The sequence below is a fragment of the Poecilia reticulata genome, chromosome 15, assembly GCF_904066995.2.
Source record: "Poecilia reticulata chromosome 15, P_reticulata-male-v2, whole genome shotgun sequence".
Lineage (NCBI taxonomy): Eukaryota > Metazoa > Chordata > Actinopteri > Cyprinodontiformes > Poeciliidae > Poecilia > Poecilia reticulata.
This window is the reverse complement of record NC_088844.1, coordinates 2,753,875-2,775,930: the sequence shown is the minus strand read 5'-3', so window position 1 is coordinate 2,775,930 and position 22,056 is coordinate 2,753,875. Positions and strand designations below refer to the sequence as shown.

The window sequence follows — 22,056 nt, the reverse complement described above, 5'->3', positions numbered from 1 at the left end:
GTAGATAGATTGTCACATCCACGTCAATCCCGACGGCAACAATTTTGTTTGTGCATCTTCCTCTCGCACATTGGTCAAGACTGTCCACATATTTTCTTTTTGTTGGTCTCAAAGCCATGGGTCCGCTATCCATTGAGCATGTGCTTACCTATTAAGATGGTCCAGATCCCTTCCAGTTCAGACTTGAGGGAACTGTGTTTTGATCCTTTCATGCTCATAACCTACCGTACTAAAAACTAATCAAATCTGATTTGAACCTAATAATTCTAGACAGAACAATTACAGATTCATTCTACCTATATTTTATTTATGGAGATCAAAAAATGGAGAGTATTTGTAATTCCTTCTTTTTGTCATTATGACCACTAACTCAAAAATTAGTTGTGCTAACGCATTAGCATTAGCATTAGCTAATATTTACTTGCTATATCAGCATAGTATTTAATGGAAGCTAACACTAAAGTGCAACCTTCAAAGACGTTGATACCTGCCATTAGTTTGGCCATTGCCTGCCACACAAGTCTGCTCAACTCTCATCTCTCTTTAGTGCTGTGGCTGAGATTTCTCTGGTAGAATTTTAGCCTGGCCAGTCAACGAATGCAAGGAGGTGTTATGAATGACGACATTGATTTTCTGTGCTGTTTTAGAATTGTAGGGTTGTAGTTTTAGCAATGGCAGCGGAATTGGTGAAAGAGGCCTTTCAGTCCATGCTTGCCACGCTTATAAATATTGAGAGATTAAAGTCAGACCAAGAGGAAAGTTTAAGATGTTTTATTGCTCTGCAATTTTTGCAGTGGGTAAAAAACAATAGTTGTTTACAGTGCATGCAATTTCTGGTAAGCTTCTTAGCATAGCTGATGTATTTTGGCTAACAGCCAAGCGTTAGTGACTGAGTAAAATCCAATCAGTTAAAACTTTGAGTTCATTCCTCCAGTAGGCAATTATTTCTCAATAGAGATGGAACTGAAAAGACCACACCTAATTTCTAAAATGACATTCTTCAGATACACCTCAATCAGTTTTTCTTTAACACCAAGAACCTTTACAGAGGACTACGTCTTAAAGGAGAAGGGATTAAAATCTGCAATAATGAAACCATGACACTTCAAATTCAAGAATTCTTTCTCATCAGTTACTAAGCGACAGTCGTGACGCAGACACACTACAGGTGCCCAACGTTGTTTTTCCCTACCGGTGTGAGATGCTGCCGCTGCTGACTGGAATGCCAGCCGTATTATTTCAGGGCTTTCCACACCCTCAACATGGATGTGATATTTTCACCGTCTGTGTGCGTAGGTGGGGATTATACACTGTGCTACTTTTAAGACGGTGTGCTTCACTGCAAGTGTTAATGTGATAAATGTTGGCACAGCATGTCTTTTTTTCCTTTTCTTTTTTTATGCGCTATGTTGAAAATAATTGCCAGAAGGGATATCCTTGTTTAAGCTCTCAGATGTATAAAAGAGCAGTGTTTTATTTTTATTTTTTTACTTCTGTTGTGTGTTTTTTATGTTTGTAAAAGTGTGTGTATGTGGACTTGCTATAGTTATGAAGCAGTTTGCTCAGGTGGACTTTTTTGTTTTGATTTTTTTTTTTCTCTTCTTCTCTCCGTTCCAATGCTTCCCCCCTCTCCTATGCAGCAAGGACAAGTTTGGAAGGTTTGCACAATTTATCACCTTCCACTGATAAAACCCCGTCCTCCTCCCTTTTCACCCTTCCTCCACTGCCTCTTCTTTCTCCCTTCCCTCCACGTCCTCCTGGCTATCCGTACTGATCTGTTGGTTCCCTCCTTCGTACCTCACTCCTCTTCATGTTTGAGTCTGTAATGTTGAGAGTAAGGCCTGAGCTCCATTCACTGTCAAGTGTATTGTCCACTGATGCCGATTCTTTTCTGTTCCTCATTTTTTTACATATTTTATTTCAGCCCTATTCGACAGCGTAAGCTATTTCAGTTCAAGTTGTGTCCGACAATTAGGTTATATGTGATTATCTAAATATCTAATATTTCAGTTTGATTATGTGAGATAGGAATATATTATTGTAAATGTAAGAAATTTATCACATCGTAATTTATCATGATAATTTCTTGTCAAGATAAGAATTTTGATTTATTGTTGCCACAATAAATTGCATCTTTCCTGCCAACAGCCTTCACCATCTTCAATAACTCTTTGAAGAATTAATGAGTTACAACAATAATTTAATTTTCCTTTGGGGTTAATAAAATATTATTGAATTGAATTGATGATGTTTCAATTCCTCAAAACTGTCCGCATTGTCAGGATTTTTTGTTTTACTATTTACTCACTATTTATTCAGAGCATCAGTAGATACCAATAGATTTGCAATTATAATTAAAACCATTTATTGTGTCCAGTTCAGTGATAAAAATCAGACTTTTTTGTGTGACTGGTGTCCTAAAGAAATACATTACAATGGATATGTTTTTCAGTTTGTTTGTGGGGCACTGATTGTGCCACCCTTAATAGAGTTAATCTAACACAAAGCTACTAAAATGTAGCCGTGTGCTGATTGCAGTTTTTTGGCCAATCTCCAATTACTGATCTTTAAAATTTCTGACCTGCCGATTCGAATTTTGGCTGATACAGATTTTTTTGTATGAAACGTCGCCAAATATAGTAAAAATATAGTTTAAAAAAAATCGAGTTGGCAATAGTGGGATGACTATTGTAAACTGTAAACATGCAGGCATGACCTGGTGGGTCGGTCTGTCAGTCAAACCTCTTTCACAGGATAACAGAAGAGGACAGTGGTTGAGTTTTTGTTGAGGTAGGTAAGATCGACTTCACATGTGTGGGTCAATCATCGATCTCCCAAAATTAAGGAAATCAGCACAGATAGATCGATGCAGCCTTATTAGAAAGTATAAATCATAACTTCTTGTGACATTTTCATACTGTATATTTTACACCCAATCTGTATTCAAGCAAAAATACCATAACACAGATCCGTTGGTATATGGCAAAAAAAACAAAACAATTGCTTGTCCAGATGAAGGACTGGATGTTTTGCTAAAAATATATTTTGAAATCTTCATGTTCACTGTGGTTTGGAGTAGGGATACACCGATTCACTTTCTTCACTTCTGATACGGATGTCTGAGGTTTAGAATTGGGCGATATCAAGCCGATACAGAAAAACAGTGCTGAATTGGCTGAAATGTTTCTTTTCTTAAAAACAAAAAAATAAAAGATGTAAATCTACTGAATTAGACATTTATTTCATAGCTTTGCACCAATACAGCACATTTAAATACACCAGTCTTCACAATCTTGGTCAAACATGTAAAAACAACACAACTTTAATAACAACATTGATTAAAAATAGGACATTTTTATTGCATTTAAATATCGTTGAATTGCTTTAATTTGTTGCATAAAGCAACAATTAATTTCTTTTGCTACTAGAATAGTACTACATATTGATTATTTGTTATAACAGGGGTCACCAACTCCAGTCCTCAAGGGCTACCATCCTGCAACTTTTAGATTCACCTCTGCTCCAAAATGTCTGAATTTCCTCACCAGCATTCGTTCCTCTCTGCAATAGGCTGGAAATGAGCAGTTTATTTGATCCAGGTGTGTTTGAGCAGAGACGCATCTAAAAGTTGCAGGACGGTGGTCCCTCGAGGACTGGAGTTGTGTAATAATATTCAAGTTCCATGCATATTTTATTAGGCAAGGAAAGCGGGTAATGGCATTCTTTTGAAATTATTAATTTTGTTTGTAAACTACAGCAAACCTTGATACTGGTAACCAGCTTATACCGTCGTAGTGTAGACGGGTTTACACCCACCTTTTTGCCGTTTGCTTTTTCACTGGGCCGAGAAGTCAAAATGTAAACACAAGGAAAATTGGCACCATATAAAAATTTCATTTTAGAGGCACAACAGCAAAACAGAAATTCATTGCTTTCTCTAAACTGTAAAAGTCAGTATCATATTTAGCCATGGTACACAAAATTCTTTCAGTTCCTTTACTTTCAAAATAATTTGGTTCTTTGTGAAATAAGAGTTGGGAAAAAAAACCAAAGACCTCCCTCCCTGGAAGCCAACGTTTCTTCCCAATTACAGTAACTAATTATTCTTAATTCTTATTTTTCAAACTAAAATATAATTTTTTTGATATATCACAAAATGGAAAATAAACACTTGACACTAAAATTCTAAGTATATATGAAAAATGTAGATAAGTAAAAAGTCGAACAATAAGGCCAAAGAATTAAAAATGTCAAATATGAAAGGATTAAGATTGAAATAAACAACAGTAGGTCTCTGAAAAGAAAAATGTCAGTTTTAAATATTTTTTGTTAGAATTTTCAATCAAACACAGTGTCCGCCTTTGAAAGCATGGATGGCTCAGTTTGGATTAGTCAGACTCTTTATTAACCATATTTGTTTTGAAATATAAAAGAGGAAGTCCTGAAAATTAATCAAAATTTATGTGGAGATATTATTATTTTTGACATTGAGGTAGCTGTACTCTAAAGATAATACTAAAAAAAGTAGTTGGTTGGAAAGACAAGACTTTTTCACACAGGTGTACAAAACGGCAAGCAGATAAAAACATAAGCAAAACCCCTTTTACATAATTTGATTTCAAAAAGTTTGGCTTAGAACAAGTAGAGTATTGCCTCTCAAGTGGCTGAGTTTCTAATGAGAAGAGACCGTCCATTCTTCAGAGCTGTTATTGTTCTTTCTTTTCCAGCGGTTAATCTGACTTAGTGAAAATGAGAGGTCCTGTCCTGTGAGAAACGACAGACGAAAATGAATTCACCTCAGGGAGGTGGTGGCGGCTTGCGGCAGACTCATAAACCGCATCTAGTAATTAGCAGACTTAATTACTTTTCAGATGTATGAAGTCTTTCCTGGCTTTTCTGCTGTGCATTCTGGGGTTCCCTGGCATGTGTCTGTCGGTGTATAGACCCTTGAGAGTCTCGGCTGTTAATTGGTACCTGTAGTGTTAAATTGACGGTAAAGGCCAGAATCAGATCCATTCTAGTATCCAGGAAACAGCCCCCTTATTTTTTTTCCTATTCAATAATGCTTTTTTTAAGATCTTCCTCTCATCCCATGTCCCTTCATTCACTGCAACCCTCTTTGCATCCATGTCTCCACTCCTAACTCAAACTCAGATAGCTAACTTATTACACCAGCTTTCACTAGCACTAATGGCTGCAGCCACACCATTTGAATGCTAAATGACTCCTATACTCCTGAAACAAAATTTGTTACATAATTATGTCAAATCAATTGAGAAACTGTTATGTGATATAGTTTGATTGCACATGCACTATTATTAGTAAACCAAAAAAAAAGATTCCATTGAGGCTTTGCACCATACCTTGAGATGTAAAAAATTGACACTCTTGGTCTCCATGTTCACTGCCATTCAAAAAAACTTCCATTTTGACAAAATTTTGCTTATAGTTTCTGCTCCAAATTTGATAAACATTGCTACTCTACATTCGTGTCAGCACTCCCTTTATGTTGGTGAGTAATCTTCTGTTTGTGTTTAACAGTGAATGGAAGCAGTTGGAAGTCTCATGTGGCTACATGCTGTCAGACTATAAGCTACTTTTGAGGTTTTGGCTGTATTACAGAAATGTAACTGTCAAAATATTATTTCGTTAACAGCGTTTCACACAACAGTGTCATCACGGCACATTATTAAAATAAATTACTTCCAGGTAATGCTGCACATGTGGTTGCTGCAAGGGAAGTCAAAATATTTACTGTGGGTCATTCATTTGGCCCAGACACTACTGAAGATTATCACTGAGTTTGAAAGCGCATGAGCAAAGTTTGGAAAGAGGGCTGCTTTTATTCCAGTGCATTTCTGAGACATTAACACACTGCATAGAATCACAGGATAGGTAAATGTAACAACCAAAGTAAGACCTTAGAAGCTGCTTGGAACAATATGTGGCCACCTTCCTGATCTGGCTCCTGACTGATTGAGATGTATTTGGAAACAGTGGCATGAACTACTTATCACTGAGCCTTGGCTTGTTCCCTCCCTTTAAGCCTTGGTTCCAATTGTTTCATAATCCTGCAGTTACAAGTATTTAGAACAAGGGAAACTGTTTTTGGTGATTGAGGAGAAATCTGCCCTTCCCCTCAGACTTTATATGAAACTCGCCAACATTTAGGTTGTTTTTACACCTCATACTCTGGTATATTTGGTTGGATTGTGGACCAGAATTGCAACATTTGCTCCATTTTCAGTTGGCATGGTTCGCTTTAACACTGCACTGTGTCAAACTAACAAAACCCATTGAAAAAGCTGTTCCCCGTTCATCTGTTTTGGCGCTGTACCAGGAACCACTGAAGGAAATGACACAAAAACCTTTGAAGAAGACGCTGAGCATAACTTCCTTCTTCACAAAATATAAACAAAAATTTAGTGCCATCAGATTTTAGTGATTGGTTTTAGTGCTAGACTTGCGCATTTATTTTGGTTGTATTTATCCAGAATGCCCTGCGCTTTTGCCTGCCTCCTGCTTTTGGAATTGTCTCCGGTCAATATATGCTTATTTGTGTACCAATATGTCACAGATGTGGATAACTTGTTAAAAGGAAGTAGGCCTAGCACAGTTGACACACAATAAAACAAAAATTTTAGATTCATTGTTGAAGCTTTCACAGCATTAGATCATTTAACAATGGCTAAAACTCCCAAATTTTACTCCCAACTGGTCAATGTTTAATTCTACATTTGAAAAAAAATGTTTGTGTATTTCTGTGTCAAGACAGTAGGCTATTCATGGTATACAAAAACCCAAACTCTGCAAATAACAGCAGAAATGTTATTTAAAATGAATACTTATTATATCCAGAATCTAAACACTCTTTGAGTTGGTGGGAGCAGTGCAGGAAGGATCTCCTTTAATGCTCCTTTGTGCACTTCAGATGCATCAGTCTGTCAATAAATTGGCTACATGAGATACATGAACAGCATTCAAAACATTTTTATTAACCATTTTAAATTTCATTTAAAGGTGATGTAAAATTGGTTTCAGGTGTTGTAGATAACAGTACACATTCCTTAGCTAATCTTGCTGGCATTTTAGCTTTAAAATGGATCAATGACAACATGCAAATGTAAAATTATGCATTTTTAGTTGGTTTAAAGTCAAAGGCTGTTGTCATTCATTTTTTTCATTTGTTTACACTGATTTTCCATGAGTGTCTCCCTGCCTACGTCCAGATCTGTTCCTGTGCAGTATTTATTCTAATATTATTAGAAGCTTTATTTTCAGCAGGCACTTTTCAGTTTGTTTGTGCAAACCTGTGTTGCAAATTGCTGAGGGAGCTAGTGGAAAATTGTGTGATCTGTGATTAGATTGTTTTTGTTTTTAATAATGACTTGTGTTGTAACTGTGACCTGATGCAATACGAACTGAAGTCCAGGCTCATATTGTGGTCTTATGTCTGGGCTGTGGGTATTTTTAGCTGACAGCACAGGCGTAGTTTTAGTTTTCTACTTTAATTTGTGTACTGGCTTAATTTTTTTCTAAATAAATATTTTCAGGCTTCATCCAGTAAGAAACATAAAGATGGCGGCCTCTGCCTCGGGTGTATGCATGTGCCATATTTTCATCATTCAGTCCTACAATACCTATAATGCATGAACGCTGTTGCTTCCCCCTGGGTCGAGCAAATACTGCTACGCTTCTACAGGAATGAATGATACGCTTCCGCTCTGCAAAAAAATTTTGCTCATCTAGATACGGGTGACATGGAGCACTAAAAAAATCCACTACTTTCTTTTTACCTACTTTTTTCTTCTCTGTACATTGCTTCTCACCTATTTCATGTCAACTCTGTCTGTAAATCACCACCCGTCACATAGTTGCATTAACCACTCAGACACACTTTGAATCTGAAACGCTCTCCTCTGGAGCTCCCTCAGTGGTTCTCACCATTTTTATGGATAATTCTTTTGGATTTATTTTTTTCTGCTTTTTCTTAAACATATTTCTTCTCAATTATTAAAGTACTACTTAAATATGAACTGCTGTATAGCTGAGAACCACTGCTGACTTCAGGCACTTGCTCAGGCTAAACCTGGTTTATCCAGAAATGAAAGCCAGTTTTTAAACATTAAGCTGTGAATATTTACTGACGTATGAATCTAAATGGGAAATGCACTGGTCACAGAAGTGTCTAGTTAAAAAAACCCCCAAAAAAACAAGATTAAATCTAGTAAATGGTAGCATATCCTTTCACCACACTCTTCTTTAAACTCTGGCGTGGGATAAACCAGGATTGACTGCAAGCACTAAACCATTTCTGTTGAATAACTGGATCTAACATGCTGAATCTACAAGGAAAGGCATGTCAGAAAAGCTGAAACAAAGCGCAAACAGGCTGTTTTGTTTCAGTCGGAAATATTGCATGTATGTAGATATATTTTTGTTTCTCCTCACAACCTCTTTCTTTTTTTTTCCTTCTTTGCAGGCATGTGGCGACCCAAAGGCCAAGCCCTCCTATCTTGTCGACAAGAACCTGGAGTCGGCTGTTAAATTTATCGTTCGAAAGTTTCCTGCCGTGGAAACGCGCAATAACAACGTAAGTTATAGAGGATGTGAATGCAAAGTGTTTTCCAGCTTTATCTGTGTAGCTTGTGTGTTCCAGTGCGTAACTACAACCTTAACCTGTTTTACCCAAGCTAGCGATAATCAGAGTTGAAATAACTTGTCAATATGCTGATCAACAAGGATTTAATTGATTATCATACAGTGTAAAGATGTTAGCTCAGTAGACTGAGCCCTTCTTTTGAATTAAACCAAATTGAGTTTATTCAAATGGAAAAATGTAGTGCCATGGACCTCACTCCCCTATCCTCCACCAACCTTCCCCCGTCTTTTCACGGTTCAGTTTCTGTGGGTTTTCCTTATTTTAGATTAATTTTTTTGTGGAATGCAACTTCAAATTATTTGTGGATTTTTTTTTTTTCCATAGAACCTATCTAAAATATTCATAAGAAAACGCAGCTTGGGAAGCTGAAATACAGACGCACATTGCTAGTAGATGTACTATTGGTTGGCATTTGGAAAGGAGCCAGTCTAGGAGAGCCGCATATTTTTCCTTGCCCCTAATTTGTTGAACTCACAGAAGAGTCAGGAAAGGACAGATATAAGGAAGACTTTAGCTAGCTTCTGTTAGCTGTTTAGCTAACTTCTGTCAGCTGGTGTGGTAGCTTCGGCTTTTTCCTATGTAATCTGTAGCTTAGCATAGTGTAGCTGTTTTAGATGTGATTCAACATTGCTTACCTCCATGATTTTCAACTAGGTACATCCATGGGTAGCAACAAGTAGTTCCTTTCTTATTATCCACATAGAAATCTGATTTTAAACATAGTCTACATCCACAAAAATGGGGTAAAAAAGAACTGCATTGAGGACTTTAGTATCTGTGCCCCTGCTTTACCACTGAACCATGTGACACCCATCATCTTGGGTTCAACAGAAAGAAAAAGAGCTGCACTGATAGCAGTTTTTTGACCAATCACCAATCTTTAAAAAGCCTGACCTGCTGATTCAGTTTTTGTTTTTGTTTATGTCACTATTAAAAGAGTGACAAAGTTGCTAAATTAGTAACAATGGGGTGACTATTATTTAACTGCACATGTGCAGACGTGACCTGGTGGGTGGGTCTGTCAGTCAGCCCTCTCGTACAACACAACAAAAGTGGACAGTGGCTGATTTTCACACATTATATCTGGGCCGATTCATTGGTGCACCACTAGAAAGAAGCATAAAGTTCGATCAGCCATTGAACCCCGGTGATTTACAGATGTCAATATCTGCTGCATAAAAACCAGAGGTGCACCAACAAATCGACCGGCTGATAATTGGTCCAGATTTTCTTAATTTTGGGAGATTGGTGATTGGCAGCCACCCCAACTGTTGCCAACGTAGCGATTTTTTTATTTATTTTTTTTGTCCCTTTTTTTAGCAAGGCTTTTTAAAGGTCGGTTATTGGCCAGAAAGCTACAATTGGTGCACCTCTACTAAAAACAATAATCTATTCACCTCTGGTTTAAAAAGTCTCAGCAATGACTCAAAAATTACTATATGGAAACATTTTGGACAAAGGAGATTTCAAGCATTGCAATCAACAGCAAACAGCTCCAACAAAGTCATGATGGTATGATGGCATCAGATTATTCTTTTTGTTTATATTCTTTTAATTTATTGAATTCCTTGGTGGTAGTTTATTTAGGCAAACGTAACCCTGAAATTGAAACTTGTTTTTAGATCTCCTGCATTTGTATTCTGCAGATTGAGTTATTACTCTAAAAGACAAATCTGTTCAGACACTCAAAGAATAATGACAGTTCATTATTCACAATCTGTTGCCTCACTGATTACCATTGGAAGCAATGTTTGTTGTCTGCCCAGAAAATTATGAAATGATTGATGCATTTCACCGTTTTCAACCCCTGGGGAGTTTAATATGTGTGAATAAGTGCAGTTCTCCCACATTGTACGTGTGTGTGTTCATGTATTGAGTGAATTAAAATCAGATTTTAACTCATCCTAATAACTCTGTCAGCTTCACGTGTTAATTTGTGCCTTCTGGCCCCCTGCTGTTAATGTGAGCATCATTTAGCAGACAGCGTTGTTTATCTGTAAAAACTCTGTGTTTGTGCGTGCAATGCTAACTGCTTTATTCATTATAACTGTGCAACGATTGTCTCTTACGTTGTTGTTGTTTTTTTTTCTTTGTTTCTGTGTTTGTTTGTGTTCTGCATGCTAATCTTGGCTTATTCCGGACTTGTGCTTTTTGGTAAGTTTTTTTGGAACCAAGTTTCTGTAACTTTTGAATTTTTTTTAATTGATGTACCTAAGTTTTGTAATGTAAATTATCTGTAGGTGTGTTTTTGAAGAGTTGAGGTGTTTTTTTTTTTTGCTTTGCTCTGCTGTTGTTGTTGGCAGCGATCTTTTTTTCTTTCTTTTTTTTTTACTTTCTCTCCTTCATCCACCGTGTGAGTGACTGTGTGGCTGGTGAACTACCTGGTGTGATAGCTGCTTGTCCTTTTCTGGTTGGCAACTTGGTGACCTGCAATAAGGAATTTTAAAGAGCACTTTTTAATTTTTTTAAATGCATACCGCACTGTGATTTAGAAAAGTGTCAAACATTCCCAATTTTTTTCAGTCTCCAACTCCAAACTGTAGTTGATATTTATATGACTCGACCAAAGCAAAGTAGTTTATATTCGTGAAGTGGAAGGAAAACATTCCACGATTTCCGACATTTAAAAAATACATAAATAGTGTAGAGGTGCAGGAAAAAGTCAATTTCTAGTCCTGGGAATTTTGAATCAATTCAAAATGCTCAAAAATTGATTTCAGCCTGCTCAAATTTTTTTTTAAATTATGTATATAAAAATGTTTATGTTATAAAAAAAGCCAGGCAGCTAAGCTAACCTAATACTGGTGACTTAAGTTACAGAGTTTTATGCACAAACCTACTTGGGTTAAATATGAACTAATGGAACCTTATAGAATTATTTTAAATCAATGTTTACACCACAGTTTCCTCTTGTCAGTTAGGATTAGGGTTGAATAGAAAAATTGGTTTCTGAATTAAAAATGGTTTCTGAATCAGAAATTCCATCCATCCATTTTCTGCCGCTTATCCGAGATCGGGTCGTGGGGGCAGCAGCTTCAGAAGGGAGGCCCAGACTTCCCTCTCCCCAGCCACTTCTTTCAGCTCCTCCCGGGGAACCCCAAGGCGTTCCCAGGCCAGCCAAGAGACATAGTCCCTCCAGCGTGACCTGGGTCTTCCGCGAGGCCTCCTCCCGGTGGGACATGCCCGGAACACCTCACCAGGGAGGCGTCCAGGAGGCATCCTTACCAGATGCCTGAGCCTCAACTGGCTCCTCTTGACATGGAGGAGCAGCGGCTCTACTCTGAGTCCCTCCCGGATGACCGAGCTTCTCACCCTATCTCTAAGGGAGAGCCCAGCCACCCTGCGGAGGAAACCCATTTCGGCCGCTTGTAGTCGAAGTTTTGCCGGAGATGGGAGTTAAAGCTCCGTCTTACAGGGGACTCCGCCAGACGTTTCCAGCAGACCCTCACTACACGTTTGGGCCTGCCAGGTCTGACCGGCTTCTTCCCCCACCACCGGAGCCAACTCACCACCAGGTAGTGGTCAGTGGACAGCTCCGCACCTCACTTCACCCGAGTGTCCAACACATACGGTCGCAGATCCGATGAAACGATGACAAAATCGATCATCGAACTGCGGCCTAGGGTGTCCTGATGCCAAGTGCACATATGGACACCCTTATGCTTGAACATGGTGTTTGTGACGAGCACAGAAGTGCAACAACAGAACACCACTTGAGTTCAGATTGGGGGGCCGTTCCTCCCAACCACGCCCCTCCAGGTCTCACTGTCATTGCCCACGTGAGCGTTGAAGTCCCCCGGTAGAACAAGGGAGTCCCCAGGAGGGGCACTCTCCAGTACCCCCTCTAAGGACTCCAAGAAGGGTGGGTAATCTGAACTGCTGTTCGGCCTGTAAGCACAAACAACAGTCAGAACCCGTGCCCCCACCCATAGGCAGAGGGAGGCTACCCTTTCGTTCACCGGGGTAAACCCCAACGTCCAGCCCCTCTCAAGGAGACTGGTTCCAGAACCAGAGCCATGCGTCGAGGTGAGGCCAACTATTTCTAGCCGGAACCTCTCAGCCTCGCACACTAGCTCCGGTTCCTTCCCCACCAGAGAGGTGACGTTCCACGTCCCAAGAGCCAGCTTCTGCAGCTGAGGGTCAGACCGCCAGGGTCCCGTCCCTCGGCTGCCGCCCGTAACACAACGCACCCGACCCCTTTGGCCCCTCCGACAGGTGGTGAGCCCATTGGAAGGGGGACCCATGTCTCCTATTTGGGCTGAGCCTGGCCGGGCTTCGTGGGTAAAAGCCCAGCCACCAGGCGCTCGCCATCGTGCCCCACCTCCAGGCCTGGCACCAGAGTGGGGCCCCGGTGACCCGCGTCCGGGCGAGGGAAAACCAAGTCCAATGTTATTACTCATCATAGGGGTCTTCAGGCTGCGCTTCGTCTGGTTCCTCACCTAGGACCTGTCTACCTTGAGTGACCCTACCAGGGGCATAAAGCCCCAGACAGCATAGCTCCTAGGATCATTGGGACACTCAAACCCCTCCACCACGATAAGGTGGCAGCCTAAGGAGGAGGAATCAGAAATTGTTCATCTGTAATATAGATAAACACAAGAGATTGTGTTTATCTCTTACTACATAACCACCATTCTTTACAATATCGGCCCCATCGCTTTTTGGGAAGGTCTCTAGTAACTTTACTCTTTCTGAAGACTAAAATATTTGGACATTTTTAAGTCAGATTGGATGGAAAATATCTGAGAATAGCAATTTTCAAGACTTTTCACTAATGGTGCACTGATTGCTGGTTTTTGGCTGACCACAAAACTTTGTAAACCCTGGCCTGCCGATACCAGTTTAAAAAAAAATGTCAGAAAAGACACTAAATATAGCAACAAAGTTGGACAATTTGAATACAGATGTCACAACTTTCCCAAATTTTTATTTTCAGGAGATTCTGGAAAGCCACATCACATTCCTTCCACTTCCCAGTTGTGCACTGCTTTGTGTTGGTCTGTCTAGCAAAGATTTGTGGTTATACAATGTGAAGAAGTTCAAGGGGCATGAATAAGATAAATTGATTTGATTTAAAAAAATAAACACCAATAATAGTTTTATTTTTGCTCATGTATTTGAGGTTTAGTTCCATGTTGCAGCAGTGCTGTGTCACACACCCTCTATCTTTTTATTTCATGGACTTTTTCCTCCTCTACAGCTAGTGCTCTCTCTTTAAGCTTCATTTCTGATGTTGGATGGTGTTGGAGCAGGTTTTAATTTACAACATTGACATTTTTTAAGTTGAAGCTTCACAACGTCTTGCTCGTTCCTCTCTCGACGGTCAATAATCACCTTTCTGGTCAGATTATTTTTTTGCTTTTGGCAAAATCCTTCCAGCATGAACAACTGCAAATGGATAACATGAGATTCTCACTGAATGAGAATCTGTAGTTTCATTATGTTATTGTGTGACACAAATATAATTTACAAAGTATATAACTTTTAAATGTACAGCAATTTCTTTGTTTCCTGTAGCTCAGTCCTTTGTGACTGGAGGCACAACAGCACACATCCCTAAGCATACACATACATAAACATGTTTAAAATGGTATTTAAAAGTAAGTTGTGTTAATAGATTTGAACATTAAGCAATATTTCAAAAGAATAACAGATTTTTCTTAGCTATGTTCGGTGCTAGTAGTACTTGAAGTTGCCTACCAGAAGGCTATCACTCCAACAATGAGGTAAGAGCATGAAAGAGTTTTATAGACCAAATCAGACCTAGACCATGGCCAAAGTGTGTTTACTGGTACTAAAGCTTCTCAAATGCCCCTCACTCACAAAAAATATTGTAGGATTATATTTAACATTGTTGCCTAAAACTCTTGTTTAAATGCCGTGAAGTTATGGTATTTTTTTACTCGCGGTTATTGTGCTGTGAGAATCTCAAATAATGTATGCCGAGCCTTGAATGTAACATAACGCTTACAAAAAACTGTTGTTCATGCAGAAAGATGATTTTTCCAGTAAGCAAAGTAGGCATAAAAATCTAGACAATATTGCAAATTCACGTTCTTTCTCATGTTTTTCACAGCAACAGCTGGCTCAGCTGCAGAAGGAGAAGTCTGAGATCCTCAAGAACTTGGCTCTCTACTATTTTACCTTTGTGGATGTCATGGAATTCAAGGTAAGAAAAAACAAGCTACCATCCACAGATACTTGAGACTCAAAGACTCGTCCAAAAACACTTATAACCATTTTAATCGTTCAAGCTTTAAATATACCTGAATATATATGAATACACACTTTGGAAACCATCTTGGCACTACCGCAAAGGTTAATATTTAAGTCTTTGTAATATTTACTCTTAGGGGTAACGTCCAATCAGCCCAAAGGAAGACGAATGCTACTCTTTGTTTCATTGCTTTGCAAACCCCAGCCAATAGCATTGTGCTCGGGTATTTCCTCCGGACATTTTAGATATGATCTATGAAAATAAACGTGACTAAACAAATTTTTAGCAATTAATATGGAGATACATGGTCAGTTTTATTCCAACATCTCCCTACTTCCAAAAACAAGATTTTTTCCAGAAAAACTTGCTGCCTCACACCCTATCATCACTGTAGCTGCTTTTCCATTAACCAGAAACAAAAATAAATTTGCTTAATGGAAACTCTGCAATTTCAGAAAAACTGTCTTCTTTTGATTAAAAAGTTTTTGCGTTACAATGTTGTGAGTTGATTTTTTGACCGTATCGAAATGTGATCCAGCCAGATGTTACTACTGGCTGGAAAGATGAAGAAGACCATAGAAATATTAGGAGGATGATGGCGCAGTATGTTTTTAAACTACTTATCATGTGAACAAACTAATTCACGAGTGATTATAATTTAATGGAGATGCTGCCATTAAAAAATTTAGTTTTTTCATCATCAACAGAATATCAACAATGTTTTGTGCTAATTTATAATTGAAATGTAGCTACTGTCTCAAAAAGAAGATTATTGCCATCGGTGGATAGGATGTGGCAATGTTACATAGGAGCAACATTTAATGAGAACTAAACAGGCTTTCCAACATTATAAAGGCTGTTGCTCAAAAGCACTGTTAAAACACATAGATAACCTTCCACCACTGCTTATGTTTATATCAACTAATATAAAAAAATGTAACCAGGATTTTTCCTGCATATCAACAGGACCATGTGTGTGAGCTGCTGAACACAATTGATGCCTGCCAAGTCTTCTTTGACATTGTAAGCAGTTGTTTCGATTACCATCCTAAAAAGATGCCTTTCTATACTTTCAAAGCTATTCGTCACATCTGTTTTACTCTTTGTGATTTTGTTTGTCAGACTGTGAACTTTGACCTGACCAAGAACTACCTGGACCTGGTGGTGACATACACTACTCTGATGATAATCCTTTCCCGCATAGAGGAGAGAAAGGCCATCATAGGACTGTACAACTACGCCCACGAGATGACCCACGGAGCCAGGTGACCGGCGCAGGGAATAACGACGCAGCGCATTAGAGAACTGATTCCATGCGCCCAGTTCTAATAAACCCAAATGGAGGTTATTATCTCCGTGGTAACTGAAGCTGTTTGTGTGTTTCAGTGACAGAGAATACCCCAGGCTGGGTCAGATGATCGTTGACTATGAGAACCCTTTGAAGAAGATGATGGAGGAGTTTGTTCCACATGGAAAGGTATCAAATCTGCTCTTATACAGTATAATAATTCTATCTAATAATATATGAAGGAAAATGTTGATTTTATTGCCGGCCAAATAAGTGGTTTCCTGAATTTGTTGGATGATTTGAACATGTGCATGCATTGTATGTCACAGTTCAACTTTGGATTTGTTAAATGTGGTACTGTTCCCTTCCTGTCTTGCCTCTTTCCTTGCAGTCGCTGTCGGATGCGTTGATCAGCCTTCAGATGGTCTATCCAAGGAGGAATCTGTCTGCCGACCAATGGAGGAACGCGCAGCTGCTCTCTCTAATCTCAGCTCCCTCCACCATGCTCAACCCTGCTCAATCAGACACTGTGAGTACTCAAACAATTCAAGATTTGTTTTGTGAAGACATATTTTTGTAACATTTTTTTAAGCTTTGACAAAAATACATTGGGCTTTTTTTGGTCATAAAATGAACATTTATACAAAGAGTACGACAAAAAAAAAAATCTTTGACTTTCTCTCCATCTTTAGATGCCTTGTGAATATCTGTCATTGGACGCAATGGAGAAGTGGATTGTGTGTAAGTTCTGTAGAAACATTACATTATGAATATGTCTGTTAGCAAATATATTTTATCACATTTGTACGTTAAAAAAATCTTATTAAAAGTTTAGATACAGAAAAAATACACTACACTCTCAATAATTATGTTCCCAGATATTTTAGAAGTTGGGGGCCATTCCTTGAAAATATGAGCAGTTTCATCGGTGTTAGTAACAGGCAGTAGCAGCTTTGCTCCTCCTCTGTAGCCCTATTCTTTTACTGCTTGTTTGAACTGCTGGAGCTTGGCCTACCGGTTTGTGCACATGTGAGTTGGGATACTATGCTTTGATACTTTCATATTGTCATTAATTTTGCAATATTAATTACAGTTGGGCAGTTGGAATCTGTTTGCAGCTGTTATTGCCGCATTGACTCATCAATGGATGTAGAAGATCCCAGTGTTGTAAAAGTCAATTTACACTGACTGTTCTTAGAGGACTGCGTGTAAAATGTCTCTTGATGACTGTCCTGACTGCTGCTATGTCGACAGTAATTTTTTGAAAACAATAAATATTTATTTAAAAATGGTATGGATGCAGAACATTTACCAGACACTAAAACAACCATGCCCGGATAGTAGGTGGCGTTATGTCAACTTCTGCCAAAAGTAGAGATTCGCTTGGTGACCGGTAGTTGGCTGGAATCAACAATTTTCTGCTCAACTGATTCTATTTTTGGAAAATCTAAGCAGTACCAGTGCACTAGCAAAAGTATGACTTCCACACCGAAAAGTATAGAAGTGATTACTAAATGAAGTACACTGAAAATGTAAGGAGCCTTGTTAGCTTGTTTTCCACATAGCCCTGTTAGCTGTGATATCAACCTGCTACAATCAAAAGATACTCTTCTGTGCATACTGCTTTTTTTCCTTGCTTCTCTGTTTTGTGCTTTTTCACTTTCTGTCTACTAATACTCAGATTTTCAAGTATGCATGACCTCACTTTTATCAAATTGACTAAAGTGAAATTAACCATGACCTGACTGGTTTATTTAACTTTTTTTAGGACACAAGAACAGCTGTTTGTATTACAGCAAACAAGCTGTCGGCCTCTGTCTGTTATGGAACATGCTGAAATTTAGAGAATATACACCAGGGGTGAAAGTATGGTGGTACGGCAGGGTACCGAGCACCCCTAAAAGATTTAGTGGGGTTACGCAGTACCTGCAAGAGATGGGTTCACTGTGCAGCCGTGAGTGCATCCACTAATTAGCCGTGACTGATTAGTTTTTCAAGAACAATCTAAAACACGACTTAATCAGTTACTAAATAGCTTTTTTCCCGTTTCATATTGTTTCTGAACTGTTCGTGCTTTGCTAGAACAGCGGTGCAACACGACGATCACGGAAGGTTTTGAATCGATCTTGGCATTAGGAGACAAACTGAACGCCGCCAGGATGCTGAGACCAGCACGTCCTCCTCTGACTCCTTATCAAAACGTTCATAACTTTATTAAAGAACAACAGTAAAGACAACAAAAAGTCAACAAAACGTTTTCATATTAATGACCCAACAAAAATAATAATCTCAGTAATTATTGTTTCAACAAGATGTTGCGCAATTCTGTGCTCTTCGGTTCCATTATCAAAGTAACTAGCAGAGCAGGAGTTTAAAATTAACTAATCAACCATCGCTGTGTTCATGAGAGGCTTATTAATAATAGCAAAATAAATATCAAGCCTGAAAACCTGATATCGTAACGGACTGAATGTTTTAAACGTAATCTGTGCTCAGCTCGAGGAGCGAGCTGTTGCCACGGCAACGAGAGTGCTTAAACGACAAAGAGAGAGAGAGAGTAAAAAGGTGCGAGTGGTTTTGAGTTCCTTCCAATGGGCTCACCACCTGTCGGAGGGGCCAAAGGGGTTGGGCGCAGTGTGTAACGGGCGGCAGCCGAAGGAGGGGACCCTGGCGGTCTGATCCTCGGCTGCAGAAGCTGGCTCTTGGGACGTGAAACGTCACCTCTCTGGTGGGGAAGCAACCGCAGCTTGTGTCCGAGGCTGAGAGGTTCCGGCTAGAAATAGTTGGCCTCACCTCGACGCATGGCTCTGGTTCTGGAACCAGTCTCCTTGAGAGGGGCTGGACGTACTCTGGAGTTGCCCACGGTGAGAGGCGCCGGGCAGGAGTGGGCATACTCGTTGCCCCCCATCTTGTACGTTGGGGTTTACCCCGGTGAACGAGAGGGTAGCCTCCCTCCGCCTACGGGTGGGGGAACGGGTTCTGACTGTTGTTTTGTGCTTACGGGCCGAACAGGAGTTCAGATTTCCTGTTTTAGCCACTGCTCCAGTTTGGGGGTGACTGCCCCGAGGGCCCCGATGACCACAGGCACCACTGTGGTCTTCACCTTCCAGGTCTTTTCCAGTTCCTCTCTGAGGCCCTGGTATTTCTCCAGTTTCTCCTTTTTCCTGATGTTGTAATCACTTGGTATTGCTACATCCACCACAACGGCTTTCCTCTGTTCTTTATCCACCACCACAATGTCCGGTTGGTTCTCCATTACCATCTTGTCTGTCTGGATCTGGAAGTCCCACAGGATCTTAGCTCGGTCATTCTCCACCACCTTTGGTCCTCACTTTGATCTCGGGGCTTCCAGTCCATATTCTGCACAGATGTTCCTGTACACTATGCCCGCCTCTTGGTTATGTCGTTCCATGTACGCTTTCTCTGCCGGCATCTTGCACCCTGCTGTTATGTGCTGGACTGTCTCAGGGGCCTGCTTGCACAACCTACACCTTGGGTCTTGTCTGGTGTGGTAGATCTGAGCCTCTCTCTCTCTCTCTCTCTCTCTCTCTCTCTCTCTCTCTCTCTCTCTCTCTCTCTCTCTCTCTCTCTCTCTCTCTCTCTCTCTCTCTCTCTCTCTCTCTCTATATATATATATATATATATATATATATATATATATATATATATATATATATAATATACTTTTGTCATAGTACCCCCAAGAATTTAAAACTACTTTCACCCCTGATATACACAGAGACTGATGTTTGCTGCCAACAGTGGTTATCTCATGCTACTTGCTAGTGTAAGATACTGTAGATTGTTATTGGGGCCAAAATTAACACTAGTGTGCACCCAGAGATGTTTGTCATTATTGCGGGAGACTATATCTATTTTGAAACTGGCTACTGATCTGATGATTATTGTTGGCCTTTCACCAGTAACTGAGCTGCTGGCACTGGCAAATGAGAAGAAGACTACTCTGTTGCTTTAGCATTGGAGAGGCTAGTGGTTATCATTTTTAGGCTGGTAAATCCTACTCTTTCTGCTGTCCATTAGCTTGACTAGGTTGGGGTTCGCATTAGAGAGGTTAACAACTAGCATGCTTAGCTTGGTCTCCCACCGGATTAGACATACTTTTTCAAGAAAAATGTAAACAGAATGATCTTACAGCAGCAACTCAGGAAATTAAAAAGTTTTGAACTAATTCTGACGGAGAAATGGAAATTGGCTGCTCAAAGCCACATAAAAATCTAAGATGAGAAACCAGTGGCAAATCTCTAATCGTTGCATGTCTGGTCAGAATGACTTTACCAATAACCTTAGGTCAATTTTTGTTTGAGATCTTGGGATAATTTCTCTCAATTTCTTAGCACATATCTTCTGGAAATGGAAAAACCAAATCAAATGACGTTTTATCACCACTGGTGTTTGCCTAAAACAGGGGAGAGGGGCAAATGCTGAAAATTAAAAGTCCAAGTAACTCAACCTCCCTCTCTGCTCTCCCTGCAGTCGGCTTTATCCTGTGCCACGCCGCGCTGAACAGCGACGCGGCCGCCCTGTCTCTATGGAAACTGGCCCTGCAAAGCTCCACCTGCCTCTGTCTGTTTAGGGACGAAGTCTTCCACATCCACAAGGCCGCAGAAGACCTGTTCGTCAACATCAGAGGGTAGGATCGCCGCCACGTGACAAATATTTCCAAAGTTTCACACTCTTGCAGCGACAAAAGGAGTAGGAAGATTTTTGATTCCTTCGTTTTGCTTTTCGACAGGTATAACAAACGCATCAACGACATCAGAGAGTGCAAAGAACAGGCGCTGTCTCATGCGTAAGTGAAGCTATAATCCTGTTAGGATTCCTTTCATCATATCTTAGCTGAAACTTTAAACATACAAAATCTTACATTTTAGTTTTCTTTTCTCCCTCCCACGGTCTACATTTTCTGTATTATTAATTTATATTCTTGTTCTCTTTATGGCTTTGCTGGGTTTTTTTTTTTTCAAACCTGTCATTTCAGCTCCTCTTCCTCCCTGCTGAGTCTTCTTGAGGGAGTCTAACTCTCAGACATCACCTTCTTTTACCCTGTTTTATCCTCCCTTCTTTGTCTCATCACAGCTTTTATCCTTATTACTTCTGCCATGTTTCCCTTTCATCTCCACTCTCATTGTTCTGCCGTCGCTCATCCTCTGCTTCCTTTCTCTCCTCTTCGGAATTGTCCTGAAAGTGTCAAAAATGCCGTTTTAATCACGCCTCTTGTGTTCAGAGTGTCGCTCTGACAGCCTCCGTGTGCGTGTGCGTGTGTGTGTGCGTGCGTGTGTGTGTGTGTTTACGTGCGTGTGTGTGGGTGTCCGTGCGTGTGTGTGTTTCTCCCTTTTTCAGAGGCTCCATGCACAGAGAGAGGCGCAAGTTTCTCCGATCGGCTCTGAAGGAGCTGGCGACTGTTTTAGCCGACCAACCTGGACTTCTAGGCCCAAAGGTAACATCACATACCCTAAGGGTGTTTTAACACCTGAAATTGGCGAACAAAGTTGTCACATTTTCAGCTGCTGTGGCTCTCTTTTTTAGATAATTTAAAAACATTCGGTGCTTGTGATTTCTTTATCACCGAAGACATCAGTGGCTTATAGAGCCAATTTTAACTCTAACAATCACATTTAGTTGCTCGTTTCTTAAGTTTTTGGATAAAATATCAAACGCTGTGGCTTGGTGGGAAGAGTAGTCACCTTGTAATTTGATTCCAGCTTGCTCCTGTCACATGTTGATGAGCAGCTTAGCAAAGCACTTAGCCCAGTGTTACCCATCAATCAGTTAATCAGTCACATTTATTTGTATAGCACAGTTCAGCAACAAAGCAGTTCAAAATGCTTTACATTATAAAACACAAAAATACAAAGTCACTTTGCAATC

At 39.9% G+C, this 22,056-nt stretch overlaps 1 protein-coding gene across 4 annotated transcripts in view; it reads left to right on the top strand.

Annotated features, from left to right (window-relative positions):
- The window catches only part of nckap1 (NCK-associated protein 1), a 49,579-nt gene that overhangs the window by 10,700 nt on the left and 16,823 nt on the right, over positions 1–22,056 (top strand). The window contains exons 2-12 of one of the 4 annotated variants that reach the window (XM_008429045.3): positions 1,641–1,658; positions 8,483–8,593; positions 14,745–14,831; positions 15,846–15,902; positions 16,002–16,144; positions 16,266–16,356; positions 16,559–16,696; positions 16,860–16,908; positions 20,662–20,818; positions 20,921–20,977; positions 21,529–21,625. In XM_008429045.3, the coding sequence (XP_008427267.1) occupies positions 1,641–1,658; positions 8,483–8,593; positions 14,745–14,831; positions 15,846–15,902; positions 16,002–16,144; positions 16,266–16,356; positions 16,559–16,696; positions 16,860–16,908; positions 20,662–20,818; positions 20,921–20,977; positions 21,529–21,625 (1,005 nt within the window). Of the gene's footprint in view, positions 1–1,640; positions 1,659–8,482; positions 8,594–14,738; positions 14,832–15,845; positions 15,903–16,001; positions 16,145–16,265; positions 16,357–16,558; positions 16,697–16,859; positions 16,909–20,661; positions 20,819–20,920; positions 20,978–21,528; positions 21,626–22,056 lie in introns of all 4 variants that reach the window. The other 3 variants (XM_008429044.3, XM_008429047.3, XM_008429046.3) reach the window with 3 other exon arrangements.